This window comes from Stigmatopora nigra, chromosome 9 (assembly GCF_051989575.1).
Source record: "Stigmatopora nigra isolate UIUO_SnigA chromosome 9, RoL_Snig_1.1, whole genome shotgun sequence".
Taxonomy (NCBI): domain Eukaryota; kingdom Metazoa; phylum Chordata; class Actinopteri; order Syngnathiformes; family Syngnathidae; genus Stigmatopora; species Stigmatopora nigra.
Genome location: NC_135516.1, coordinates 4,936,226 through 4,950,104, shown reverse-complemented (window position 1 = coordinate 4,950,104; position 13,879 = coordinate 4,936,226). Strand labels below are relative to the sequence as shown.

Sequence of the window (13,879 nt, the reverse complement as noted above, 5' to 3'; positions counted from 1 at the left end):
CCTCCGACAAACGACGTCATCGTCGACAACTTCCTCTGCCGAATGACTAGAAATGAACAAAAAAAGTATTTCTGCGTTGCAGTATATCATCGAGCTTTCTTCACGTCACCTTAAGTTTTTTTTTAAATGTGTTATTTTCTGGCGGCCCGGTGGAGCGAGTGGTCAGTGCGTCAGCCTCACAGCCTTGGGTTTCTGGGTTCAAGTCCAGGTCGGTCCACCTGTGTGGAGTTTGCATGTTCTCGCTGGACCTGCGTGGGTTTCCTCGGGTACTCTGGTTTCCAACGGGCGCTCCGGTTTCCTCCTACATTCCAAAAACATGCATGGTAGGCTGATTGGACACTCTGATCTAAATTGCCCCTAGTTATGGGCGTGAGCGTGCATGGTTGTCCGTCTCCTTGTGCCCTGCGATTTGCTAGCCATTGATTTGGAGCGTCCCTTTCAAGCCTCTGGCTTGGAGAAGCTGAGATTGGCTCAAGCACCCCCTGTAACCCTAATGTGGATAAAGCATTTCAGGAAATGAGATGAGGTGTAATTTCCTTATGTAATATGTCGCAGTATTTCTGACATGTAGACCAAGGTGGAACTCCTTTATTTTTGTTTATTATTATATTAGAATATATTAGGTAACTTTATAGATTGTGCACAAACGCATTTATTGACAGATGGCGCTAATGTGCCATTACAGCCTTCAAACCACCTGGAATCAAGAAGAAGAAGAATAACGGAAAAGGAACGCAAAAATGGCTTCCTTTTAATACGATGCATAAGTGTCTCCTGAAGATGCCTCCGTGTGAAGGTAGACTTGCTTCTTATTCGGAAGTCATCGTTGCCGGTTAATAATTTCATGTTTACAGGCCAAAAGGTTTTACAGGTGGGGTGGTGCTGCCGATTAGGTTTAAGATAAGTCGGTGCTGACCCTTCTCATGTTGAAACCTTATAGCCTCTCCAAAGATGTCATGGTTTAGTTTGGTTAGTCAAACTTCGGACCGCCCCCACCAGCAGTTTCCCACCGACAGCCGCCGAATGTCAGGCACAGATGGCTTACGTGGTCCTTACCGTACCGGGCTCTGGGGGTTGCCGACGACTGCGGCGACACCGACCACGGCAACGGAAGACCGGGCGGTCTTTCCCTCGACAGCCCAGGGGGTCACCTGCCCTCCCAGCTTGGAGAATCTGACATGCGGTTACCCGAGCGCAGGGCACGTTGCGGAGTTGGGGCCCATCTCTTATGTGAGCCTCCAGGAGCAGAGATGCATCCTCAGCTGGTTCCAAGGATGGTCTTGCTCCCAGCGGGAGAGATTTTTGCAGGACATGGTTGGCAAAGCTGTGCCTGGAAAAGTGTGCACGCTTCTCGACTCGCTCAGTACACTTCAGGTAATTGCACCGCCGCAGTATAATATACACAATGTACCGTATTTTCTCGCACATGAGTCACTCCCACTTATAAGATACACCCTTAAAATTGTAGAATTTTACCATTTCTCACATTAAATCCACCCCACTTATAAGATGCACCCTTAAAATTGTAGGATTTTACCATTTCTCGCTTATAAGGTGCCCCTTTCCAACCTGACTTTTAGTATCGATGGGCTGTTTGCCTTTGAATTCCCTTCGAAATATTCTGAAAATGATGCACACAAAAGTCCTCACAATAGGATAACGCATGACCACTTGCCAATTGTGGAATGACACACAACTATTGTGTAACATGTTCTTTTTTTTTTGCCCAATGTCAAGGTTAAGGACAGTCTACCAAACATATTCGAATGCCAGCTACGCTTGTGGTCACAGTGGTTTGAGTCCTGGGGAGAAGATGAGCGCAACCATTTCTTACATCTTTTGGAAGAACGGGATCCCACATTTATTGCCAATTTTTACAACTGTGTCGCAGGTACAGCAGGCAGAGCCTGAGTCTTGGTTCCATCTTGAAACCTAGTTTAAGGACAGTAAGAATAATGTGAATCAGTGCAAGATAGTACTTCTCCCAAAAGAGAAATCAATATAGAGTGAGCTCCTGAGCAATGTTCCCTCTAAGCTGCGCGCCTGTGTAATTGCGCATTACTTTCGCGTACTTTGCGCACGGCAAACATGTGCAGCGCACAAAATCAAATTGAATTGGATGTTTTTATTGTACGCCAACCTGAATTTTAAAAAAAAGACAAACAAAAAATTAGAGGGAACATTGCTTCTGAGTATTGTGACCACATTTCTAAGTCTGTTTTATAAACAGTTTCCTCAGGGAAGCATCACAACAATGTATTTATTGTAAACCCCTTTTTTGAATTGAAATTAGCCATTTTGTTTAATACTGTATGTTATGCTTGGATTACCCAGATTTATATACCTGATATGGTGTGAACATTTTTAAAAATAAACCAGCAGAAATTAATAATATGCATCTTTGGTCTTCTGAGTTTTGTTTTAGAATTTAGATGTTTCAGACATGGATTAAAATGTATTAGACATCTATTGCTGTTTCATTCATTCATTCATTTCATTCGTAGGTCAGTAAATTCTAATTATAAAGTTTCTGTTGACTACGTTTGAATTCAGTCTTATTCAAGAAGTGATTACTGTCATCCCTCGGGCCATCAAAAACATGCAAACTCCACACACATGGACCGACCCTGGATTTGAGCCCAGGACACCAAAGTTGTGAGGCCGACGCCTTAACCACTCGGTCCACCGTGATGCGCCATATAAAAGATGTAAATTTTCATACAATTTTGGTCGTTACAAAAGACAGGCTTTAATTTGTTATCATAAACAATTTCACTGTAATTTTCCAAATTGGTGACAAAAATAATAATTGCTGCTATTGGTTGACCACCAATAATTGTTTCAGATAGACTTCAGCACCATCATTTTTGTGCGGAAAATAAAAGAAAAAAATCACTTTTTATATTCCCGAATAACTTTATTTTTATCTGTAAATTATCAATAAAGTAACAAAAAAAGGTCATCAATATTTATTACCCTTGTCGAACGCAAATACAAATCACTTTTTTCCAGTTGCAATATTCACGACGCGTGGGGCACAGTATTTTGGTTGTTGCACAAAATAGCCACAGGAGAGCAGCAAAGTAAAGTAATGTATGCCAGGGCGTCGATCGAAGAAGAAGAAAGAAGGCGTTGCATTTGTATCAGAAATTACATATGGTTTGCAGAACGCTTGGCAGATAATAACAAGGACTCCACTAAGAAATATCCAACGTCACTTAATGTAAGTAACTTTTTTTTGCGCCGTCCTCTTTATTTGTTTTATTCAACCGATTGATTTTGTTACGTTTTTGTTTGATCTGAGAGACAACTTTGTCTGTGATGTAATTTCCAGGAAAACTGAATTTTACCTATCTGATTTTTACTCTTCTTTCCAGAACATTGAACTGCCTGAATTTTTTTTAATTTACCATGTTAAATAGCTAATAAAACGTAACATTTTATTGCAATTATCTACACGAACCACTCCTATGACCCTTGTCCTATAGAGTATAGGCCAGTCGACGTTATCAGTTATAAATGCCGTATACCAGTGAAATAATTTAGAATACTTTTCCTGAATGATAAATCCACTTTTCCACACTACTAGGTGCCCAAGAGTGTCAATTGGATTTAAAATTTTTGCCACTGATTGTTGCATTGTTTTCACGTTTAGATGGAGTATGTAGAATTATTATTATTATTTTATTTATTGCTTACAAAATTGTGAACATTTTTGGGGATTTATGAAGTTTAGGAAGGTTGTCTCCTCCCTAAACTCCAAATCCAAAAATGTTCACAGATTTTGTATCCATTTTATCCACTGCCAACATTTTTAGATCAAGTAGAGATACCGGTTATTCCTCATTTTAGCTGATGTTTTTCAAGAACTCGAACAGACCATTAAACCTAGTATTACAACTGAGTCATTTCTTTTGGTGCCAAACAATTAAACTGGCATGCTTGGCATTTCATCTGTGCTTTTGCAGAGGATATTTCTGTATTGACTTCATTAAACCTCCAACTTCAACTCTGACTGGAGAAGTTTGCGACCAATTGTGAACCGGTCAGGAAGCGAGTCAGCGGGTTGAATACCCTCTCCAAGTCAGGGATGAGGACCCTCACGCAAGGGAGTTTAAATTTTGTGCAATATTGTTCACGTGTGAGGGTAGATTAGAACAACAGATCGATACGAAGATTGTTTTTGGCTGAAGTGATGCAGTCTCTGTATAACTCTATCATGGTTAAGATGGAGCTGAGCTGAAAGGCAAAGCTCTCTAGGGCCCCAACCTATGTGTCGTCATTAAAAGAACAAGATCCCAAATACAACTGTCTAATTAAATTAGGGAGATATGGGAAAAAGCAAAGAAACTGCGAAGAAGAAGAAATCTGAGCTATGCTGAAGCTATTGTCCTGCAAGTGGAAGAATGTTGAGGGATACAAAAACGTTTTTTCACTGATCTGTTTTTTTTTCTTCTCCCCTATCCTAATTTAAGAGAGAATATGTCCCTATCTGGATGGATATGTTTGGTCACAGGTGCCTCCAGAGGCATTGGGAAAGGAATAGCACTGCAGCTTTCTGAAGCAGGCGCCATTGTCTACATCACTGGACGTCAGGAGAAGACCCTTAAAGAAACCGCTACAGAGGTAAAATTATGAATTGGCTCAGGCAACAACGACCAAAACAAATTAAATACTAAGTTTCATTCTTGACATCTGACTTTTTTTTCATATTCATTTTATTTACTTAAACCACATTCACATACAATTAAACACTGGTGGTTTATTGCTACACTGTGTCTAACCTGCAAGTAAAGAAAGTATCAAGAGAGTACATCTTATGAGCAGCCCTCCGCTGTATGCTCGTATATAAAAATTTGTCTCGTATCTGAAGAAGGAGGATTACCTTCAAATTCTTCAAGATAACCTAAAATCATCAGCCCGAAGATTGGGTCTTGGGCACAGTTGGGTGTTCCAACAGGACAATGATCCCCAACACACATCAAAAGTGGTAAAGGAATAGCTAAATCAGGCTAGAATTAAGGTTTTCGAATGGTCTTCCCAAAGTCCTGACTTAAACCCCAATGAGAACTTGTGGACAATGCTGAAAAAACAAGTCCATGTCAGAAAGCCATCAAATTTAACTGAACTGCACCAATTCTGTCAAGAAGAGTGGTTAAAGATTCAACCAAAGGCCCCTAATTGAAGTGAAAATGGCCAAGGGACATGTTACCAAATATTAGCGCTGCTGTATGTATATTTTTGACTCAGTAGATTTGATCACTTTTTCTGTTCACCCATAGTAGTCATAAAATAAACAAACTTCATGAATGTTTTTTTGTGACTAAGAAGTATCTGTTCCAATCACTCCATCACAGAAAAATCAGAGTTGTAGAAATAACTGGAAACTAAATAAAGCCATAACATTATGTTCTTCACAAGTGTATGTAAACTTTTGACCACAACTGTACCACAGTGGTCCAAAGTATCTCATTTTTACAAAGAGTAGCCCCTGACCTGAAAATGTAGGAACACAAAGTCAATCGTGAGTGACAAACAAATAAATATGAGCAAATTTGCTTGAAGTAGATGAAAAATATACTTGCACCGAGTCAAAATGAAGGTCCATCTTTATGATCTTCTTGAATCTTTTCAGGTAGACGAGAGGGGTGGAAAATGTATACCAGTCATTTGTGATTCGACCAAAGATGACGACATCGAGAAGCTGTTTGAACGCATTAAACAGGAACAGGACGGTAGAATGGACCTCTTGGTAAACAATGCATATGCTGGAGTACAGGTTGGTGACATTTCAAAGTGGAATACAGTTAGCGTTGTTTGAATGATTGACTTGCCAGGATGTGATTGTAATTCTTCAAAACAATGCAAAATTTGTCATCTTTGAAGGTGCACAGTAGATGTAAACCATAGAAAATATAATGTCCTCCCATTGATTTCACAGCATATTGAAATGAATTTAAAAAAACTTTCTCTTAATTTAAGGAAGACAAAAATGGAGGAAAAAACATCTGATGTTCAGTATAATTTAATTTTAATTTAGTGAGTGATGAATATTTCACAAGAAACATGTGATTGCAGACTATCTTTGAGAACGGCGGGAAAAAGTTCTGGGAGACTGATCCATCAATTTGGGATACAATCAATAACACAGGTCTAAGGTATGTAGGTCTTTTAACACAAAAATGGCTTGTTGTTTTGTAGTTTTCTGGTCACAGGTAAACTCCTGACCTAAAACTAAGAACAGTAATGTAACGATTCGGGTTGCATGTATGCTTCATGTTGCGGTATTGAGAAGTTATGTCCTGATCCAATGCTTTGTATCAAATATTTGCTTGAAATTTTACTCTTATCTCAAATTGCTCGTATGTCAGGGCACTCGTATGTCGAGGTACCACTGTACGGCATTTTTTTTAAATTTTGAGGTATTTTCCTTTTTTTTTTTTAGGTATTTTGACTTAAACGGTGAAATCTGATTTACTTAACGAAAGTAAGATCTTGGCGGATCAGTAAAGGTATTGTTGGGGCTGTAATCAGATTAGGTGTCCTGCCTATAGGTAATAATACAGCACCATTTTCTTTGTCTTTAAATATCAGTCAAAATCCTTTAAGATGGCTCCAAGAAAGTAGCACTAGTGGCACAAGATTTTAGCACGGATTTAACTGCTTTACCAGTCAACTTGTTTGCTATACGGGCCTTTAATAGTGGCTCTTTAAATGGAATGAGAGTATTTTTTTCTTTTGTTGTCTCCCTTCAATTCTGTAGAAGCCATTATATCTGCTCTGTGTACGCGGCCCGTATGATGGTGGCTCGCGGTCAGGGTTTGATTGTCAACATCTCATCCATGGGAGGGTTGCAGTATCTCTTCAATGTACCATACGGCGTAGGGAAAGCGGCAGTAAGCTAGTGTTTTGTTTGATTTCTGATTTATGCAGAGGGCTTCAACTTTGAATTTGTTTACAGTGTGACCGCATGGCAATAGATATGGCGGTGGAACTGCGAAAAAGGGGAGTGGCAGCTGTCAGTCTGTGGCCCGGACCAGTGAAAACCGAGCTAATAACTCAGTTTGTGCTCTCAAATGATGCACCACAAGAAGCGAAGGTAGGTCCATGTGTGTAGTCTTTAGAAGTCACTTTTATAATTCCAATATTTTCAAAGATTCCCTCTCAGTTGAAGGATGTATTTGCCAATGGAGAAACCCCTGAATGTAGCGGTGTGTGCATTGTCAACTTGGCTAAAGGTAGGCCTATTCTGGTTTGATTCAACATTTAACAATTTAAGATTGATAATGAAGGAATCCTTTTGAATTCTCTTGAAATCTCTTCTTGGAAGATAAAAACTTGATGTCACTGAGTGGGAAAATCTTCATGACTTGTGACTTGGCACGACGTTACGGGATCCGTGATGTTGATGGTGAATGTCTTTTTGGGGGTGGAAATTGGATGAGTCAGTTTCAATGCATGTGTTTTATGCAGGTATGTTTCCTTTTTCAGGTCGGCCTATCGAAGACTTTACCACCCTTAAATTCTTGTTGACCCAAATGCCATATGTCTCCTGGCTCTCATCTTTTGTCCCTTCTTTTATAAGAATGCCACGTTTTCTACTTCCCTTGCTAAACAACCATTTCTAACCAAAAAAAAATGATGCAGTGTTGAAAACGTCTTTGTGACTGCTTTTTTTTTTAGCCAATCACCACGTGTTTCCTTGAATGAAAGATGATTTTATCAAGGAAAAACTGCTATGCCAAAAACATCGAATTCAGTCCTGGTCAAGAATGCTGAAAAATAGTTGTTAAAACCATTGAAAGTTTGGGATTGACCTTTTTACCATTCTATTACAATGAAGCAAAAGCACACAACAATGCCATGTGCAGCCTATGAAATAGTTAAAAATCAATAATTGCAGTGACATAAAAAGGTTTGGGTCTACCTTAGGTGTGTAAACATTCACATCTCTTCCCATTGGTTAGACTGGTATGCAATGGCTGGTGTACATTGGGTTTGCATAAACGTTTTCAAGCCACTGCATCTGACAGTGTGTTGATATTTTGTATGTGAGTTTGTGTGTCATACGTATATATACATACCACTTGTTAATTATTTGAAATCTATAACTGCAGTTAATATGGTCAAATGAAGCAGGCTGGGCAAATGACATTCAGCTCTTTGCCATCAGTTACCCATTGTAGCACAATAAATATAAATGAAAGTTTGTCTTTTTGGGGAACTTCAAACTTGTTTTCCTGAATATTTATGTTAACCTCAGGATTTGTTCATTTGGTTGCAATTCCATGATTTTGACAGCTATAATTATCTTATTTGAAGAATGAAAAACTGTGTGGTAAATATGATGCTGTTTGGATTTTGACACAAATCGAAATGTTTTGCAGTATTTTTAAAGAAATATTTAATGCAATACTATGGTGATTATATGCTATATATTTATAATACCAATTTACATGTGTAATCACTATGCAATAGCAAAGAAAACTACCTTTATGAAATGATTTCAAATGGCGATGTTTGTGTTATTAAAATAAACAATTAAAGTGATCATCATCACTGCGGCTTCAGTACATTGTTTTTTTTTTATCCTAAGTAGGATGAACATTTTTTTTTAAATATATATTTTGGTTTTTTTATACATCTTTCCATCAAAAAGGTTCCTGGCTCCTGGTATATATTTCAGTGTACATTTTCATATTTTTATGAACTTATTAAAAAAATGCAAAAAAAAATTCCCCCATAAAAAATCGCGATGTAGAGAAGCCACGATAGTTGAAGCCGCGATAATCGCTGTTTCTTCTATTGGTGGTGAGTTGCCCAAGCAAATAAACCTTGTCGTAAATAGAATGTGGCCCAGATCTGATGGGGGCGCGCAACGTGGTTACGTATGAAACAGCGTGGAGCCCACTGGCCGGGATTCGTTGTACAGACGCTTTGGCCCACCAATACGAAGCCTTCCCCGGCGAATTGACACACCCACCCCGCCGAAGCCGTGACAGTCAGTTGGGCCTTGTTGGGCTTCCTGGTCCGCAGCTCCGCCTCGATCTGACCGGACAGTGGAAACACTTCTCAATAGAACAAAAGCGGCTGCGGACCAAGCAGCGTTCGAGACCGACCGAATACAACCTCTCCGTTTTGGACTTTAAAGACGCCTAAACGGGGGGAAGAGTGAGAGAGAAAGAGAGAGAGAGAGCGAGTGAGACCAAGTATAAGGAAAAGGGGGACAAAGTTAGCCGCCGTCGGCTCTCGTCTTCTTTGGCCGATAATCCGACGAGGTGCTCGGTTAAATAAACCGAGGGTCAAGCCACCAGACGGACGGGCATTGTGTCCATACTGTTTCTTTCAAACTTCGGCCATTTAGAATCGCCTCTCACTAAAGGGAAAGTCGAGGATTTTTTTCTGGTGGTCTAGTCGCTCACGCGGAACACGGGGAGACGGATTCTTTTGTGGTAAGTTTATTTTGGACAAGAATACTCGGTGTGTCTGGCGGCGAAGTGCGCCAGCTCACTCAAGCGTTTTACTTAGTACGCCATAAGCGGGGTAGGCAAGACTACCATTGTTAGTGGCACAACCGAGTAACTTTTCTCACCATACATCGTCTTCGTTTTGATAACTACGATTCTTTTGGTCATTTCTAGGGCTTTCCATTCAACTAAATAGACGACATGGGGGAGGAGGTTCTACTAAATTACCAGCCCATTTGTTCCAATAGGTCACGAATGACGAACGATGTGGCGTTGGAGTTGGCTCGTGGTTTGGTTAAAAACAAAAAATAATAATAAAAGCAAAAAAATACAAAATAATTTCTCGTGTCCAGAAAACAACTCAAATTGTCGGCTGTTCTTAATCCAAGATGCGCACGAGTGCTCCTATTTTTGTCTTAAAAAATGTTCCACGTTAATGGCTGACTAAATAATTAACATGAGGTCTTTTTAATGGGGGTGTTTAATTGCTATCTACCAGTCACTCATTCATCCATTAAATGTATACATAATGTGGTAATTAAACTTAAAACTACTAATTCACTGCTCAGTTAGTTAAAAAAATATATATATCACATAAGTCAGACCTTTGGTCTGTTTTACCTGTTGCTTACCATTTAATCATTTTTTTCCGAAGTAATTTGTTTTGTTTTTGTATTTGGTGTTTCTGGACAATAAACTGATAACTTGAGATTGACAATTACTGACATTTTTCTCCATTTACAAGTTCACAGACTTCTGCTGTGCTGTTTGCCTTGGTGAAGGGGCTCTACTTGTCTTTGGGGACTTGAAGTGGAACAAAGCCCAAAGAGAAAAGGGTGAGAACGTAAACCGTGAAGGGTTTTCTTTTTTTCTTCTTCTCATGGATGTCCGTTCTCCACGCTCCCACCCTTTGCGACCAGTACACCCAACCACCCCCCTTGCGCACACAAAACAAAAGTCACCCACCACACTTTGGGGGAGGGGATCCCAGTCTGGACCGGGTATACGACTCGTTTCAGTGGGAGTTCAGAATAAGGAGTTCAAAGTAGAAATGGGGGAGGGGAAACAGCTGTCCAATAACCGACTTGGACAATAATAGCAAAACAAAAGTACTTCAAACATTAGCATATCAACTATTGTGGTCTAACATTTCTTATGGATATTCAACATCTAAAATAATGATATTTCCTTCCAGGTGAAAGACCCTTTTTTTAAAAAGCCCAAATGGCAACCCATGGTGAACAAAATGGCAGAGTTGGACTACATGCAGCCAAGAAGTTCTTAGAGGGCAAAATGACCAAGACTACTTGTAAAGTAAAGCAAGAAGACAAACCCACTGTTAAAGAGTTGCATCTCCCCGCCAGGTCACAAGAAAGCAACCCCAGCTCTGCATCCAGTTTTACCACCAATCACAACTCTGTGGTGTGTTTGCCCCTCGTGTCAGAAGAACTCAAATTGGTTTGGACACATTCTGATCAAACCCGTGAACTGGACTCCATCCCAGAGCTAGTTCAAGCCTTTAACTTGTTTCCATACCCGTCGTCACTCGAGGTCAATACCCTCGCTCGGGTGTGTTCCCTACCCTTGGACAAAGTTAAGGTTTGGTTTATGGTACAGAGAATTAAATATGGGATCAGTTGGTCATCAGAGGAGATAGAGGAGACACGCCGCAAACTATCCGTGCCATATTCTTTTGATGACTCAGTGGAAACGAGTGAAGAAGCCAAAGCCCCCGAGGATAAAGATTCTGAACCAGAGCCTGTTGTTCCTAGCGTGACCCCCCCGAAGAAGACACCAAAATGTGAATCCCCCGATTCGTATAAACCAACCAAATCCACCTCCCCGTGTTTCAGTTCCACGTTACCGCCGCCTCAGGATTCTTACTTCTACCGCTCGCCGAGTGAAACGCCGCCAAGTGCCACCGTGACCCCCGATGCTGCCGAAGTGTCCTTAGACCTTTCGGGGTCCTCTTCGCAACGACACCGCCATGGGCGCTATAAAAAGTCGAAAGCTCAGCTCGCTGCACTCCGTAAAAGCTTTTTGCGAGAGAATTGGCCTGCGGAGGTAGAGCTGAGGCGCTTACAGGAAGAGACGGGTTTGACACGCAACGACATCCGTAAATGGTTCAGCGACAGCCGTTACCAGCTTAGAGTCGGGCGAGGAACCCTGGCAGCAGCCCAAGGCTTTTCTCCCCTCACAACTGTAGGAGCCAAACATGAACAACAAAACGAACCTCTTTCACTTACGACTCAAAGGAATCGTCTTTTAAACCCTACCGGGAAGGGCCAGGAGGGAGCCCGAAGCAATGTGATAAGAAATTCCCATTTCTTTCAGACATTTTTGTCTCACAGCCTCGAGGCATTTGGGGAACGAGACATAGAGGCCGAAGGCTATGAAGCAATGGAAGACCTGTCTGGCGACGGGGACAGCCTAAAAGATGGAGACCAGAGTGAAGAAGAACCTCTCCAGTTAATTAAGCCCTGCAAGCTTGACCAACAGGCTCCACCGCAGGAAGCACCCGACACATTGAAATCCTCTCCCTGTTCCTCCCCCCCTGGAACTCCACCACTTGCAACATCGCCTTATAAACAGCCCCCAAACAGCATCAGCACATCAAAGAGGTCAGTCCACTCGGCCAGGGGCAATAATCTACACCTCTCGACGGCATCTACATCCCGAGCATCTGGTGGCAGACCAAGGAAAACCAAGGAGCAATTGGCTTTATTAAAGCAGCACTTCTTACGCTGCCAGTGGCCCAAGAGCGAAGATTACACAGAACTTGTGAAAATTACTGGTTTACCTCGGGCTGATGTTATTCAATGGTTTGGGGACACGCGTTACGCTGTTAAGAATGGCCAGCTACGATGGGTTAAGGGGGTCCGTGACAAATTCTTGGCTGAGCTTGCCGCCCAGCAGAGTAACACCGGTTTATCTAACGGCTCAGGAACATCTCCGCAGGTTGGAGGCAGCCGTAAACGTAAATCTCAAATGAATGGAACCTGTGCGGGTTCGCCCAATGTTCAGCCATTAATTAACTATTTTTTCTCAACGGGTTGCCTCAATGAAAAAGACCTTGACATATTATGCAAGAAGTCAAAAATGAGTTACCAACAAGTGCGAGATTGGTTTTCGGCTCAGGTCGTAGGAGAAACTGAACAAGAACCTGTCGTTCCAGATTAAAGTAAAAAAAAAAAACCATAATGGTTCACCATGACGACGAAGTATTCTTATTTCTCGTCCCTACCAGCAAGCTTATTTGCCACTTGGTAGCCTATAAACATGTTTGCTTTACCCAAAGCATGATTGTAACATTTTCACGTCTTCCGAGTACAAGCCCAAATCATGGTTTGTTTGAGGCATGTAAATTGACTTCATTTTCTGCCTATCATAATATATTTGAAACTGAAGAACTTTTCTGCCTGCATTACTGTAAATAGGAAAGAAACCTGTACACTGGTTTGCTATATTTTGTTCTCTATTTGTTTAGATATGAACTGCAGAATAGCTCATTGTAGCAGTAATTTAAACTGATGGTTCTTTGGTACCCAAGTACAGTGGACAAGACAAGATTTCAGTTGATTTTGCCACTGATATCATTATGTGTTATCATTCCTTTGTAGCCCATTTTCCTTATAAGGAATGCACACTGGACATTTCCCCTTAAATTTGACATCTTGCACTTTGGATTTGGAGCCTGCTGCCGTTATGTATGATAAGTCCAATTATTTCATGTACTAAACACTGTCCTCCTTTTTAACCTGCTGTTGTTTAAATTATACAGGTTTAGATTAAAAAAATGTACCACAACACATTCTGTGATTCATTTGGCCAATCTGTTGAAATACATTAATGAAATACAGTATTTACTCGCTTAGAAGCTGCATTTTTTTGGATAAAAAAAAATGATGACTGAATCAAGGCTACGGATTATATGCGCATAAAAAGGCGATGTGCGAAAATGCAAGGTGACAACGCCATAACATAACCATAACTTCGCGACGCAAGGCAATCCGCCGACACGGTTATTAATTTCAAAGTAGAGAAAAATAAACATATAAAACACTAAACAAAATTTATTTTGACAACTATGAATGAAATTCAAGAAAAATGCATAAAAAGGGAAAAAACTCACTTAGGCCTGTCACAGCTCTTTTAGGGCGTCGCCATCTTACCTAGGGCCCCCCCACCCCGTCTTATTTAGTTAAACGTGCTCCGACAGGCCAGATGCGGGTACCCTTGATTTTTTAATAAAACAAAATAACACAGGCATATTAACTTTCTTATTATATTGAACCTAATAATATGCTTTTGATTCGTACAGTATCACAGAAATACCACGTGTGATGATTTTTCTCAAGATTTTTCTTTCGAAGAAACACAATTTTGATTGTAATTGTAACATTCAACAATTT

General features: G+C 40.7%; 3 protein-coding genes across 3 annotated transcripts; all 3 read left to right on the top strand.

The window, feature by feature from the left end:
* The first annotated feature begins 24 nt into the window (after nt 1-24).
* c9h14orf119 (chromosome 9 C14orf119 homolog) lies at nt 25-2,469 on the top strand. The gene is made up of 4 exons (XM_077723754.1): nt 25-208; nt 686-796; nt 941-1,374; nt 1,738-2,469. The coding sequence occupies exons 1-4, from the start codon at nt 127-129 to the stop codon at nt 1,909-1,911; spliced, it is 801 nt and encodes a 266-aa protein (XP_077579880.1). The 5' UTR covers nt 25-126; the 3' UTR covers nt 1,912-2,469.
* Nucleotides 2,470-3,097: 628 nt separating this feature from the next.
* dhrs1 (dehydrogenase/reductase (SDR family) member 1) lies at nt 3,098-8,559 on the top strand. The gene is made up of 9 exons (XM_077725182.1): nt 3,098-3,223; nt 4,476-4,626; nt 5,636-5,779; nt 6,079-6,158; nt 6,764-6,896; nt 6,962-7,099; nt 7,157-7,238; nt 7,331-7,411; nt 7,492-8,559. The coding sequence occupies exons 2-9, from the start codon at nt 4,483-4,485 to the stop codon at nt 7,626-7,628; spliced, it is 939 nt and encodes a 312-aa protein (XP_077581308.1). The 5' UTR covers nt 3,098-3,223; nt 4,476-4,482; the 3' UTR covers nt 7,629-8,559.
* A 417-nt stretch (nt 8,560-8,976) lies between these two features.
* Nucleotides 8,977-13,276, top strand: homeza (homeobox and leucine zipper encoding a). The gene is made up of 3 exons (XM_077724847.1): nt 8,977-9,452; nt 10,213-10,303; nt 10,663-13,276. Exon 3 carries the CDS (start codon nt 10,692-10,694, stop codon nt 12,645-12,647), a length of 1,956 nt encoding a protein of 651 aa, XP_077580973.1. The 5' UTR covers nt 8,977-9,452; nt 10,213-10,303; nt 10,663-10,691; the 3' UTR covers nt 12,648-13,276.
* The last annotated feature ends 603 nt before the right edge of the window (nt 13,277-13,879 follow it).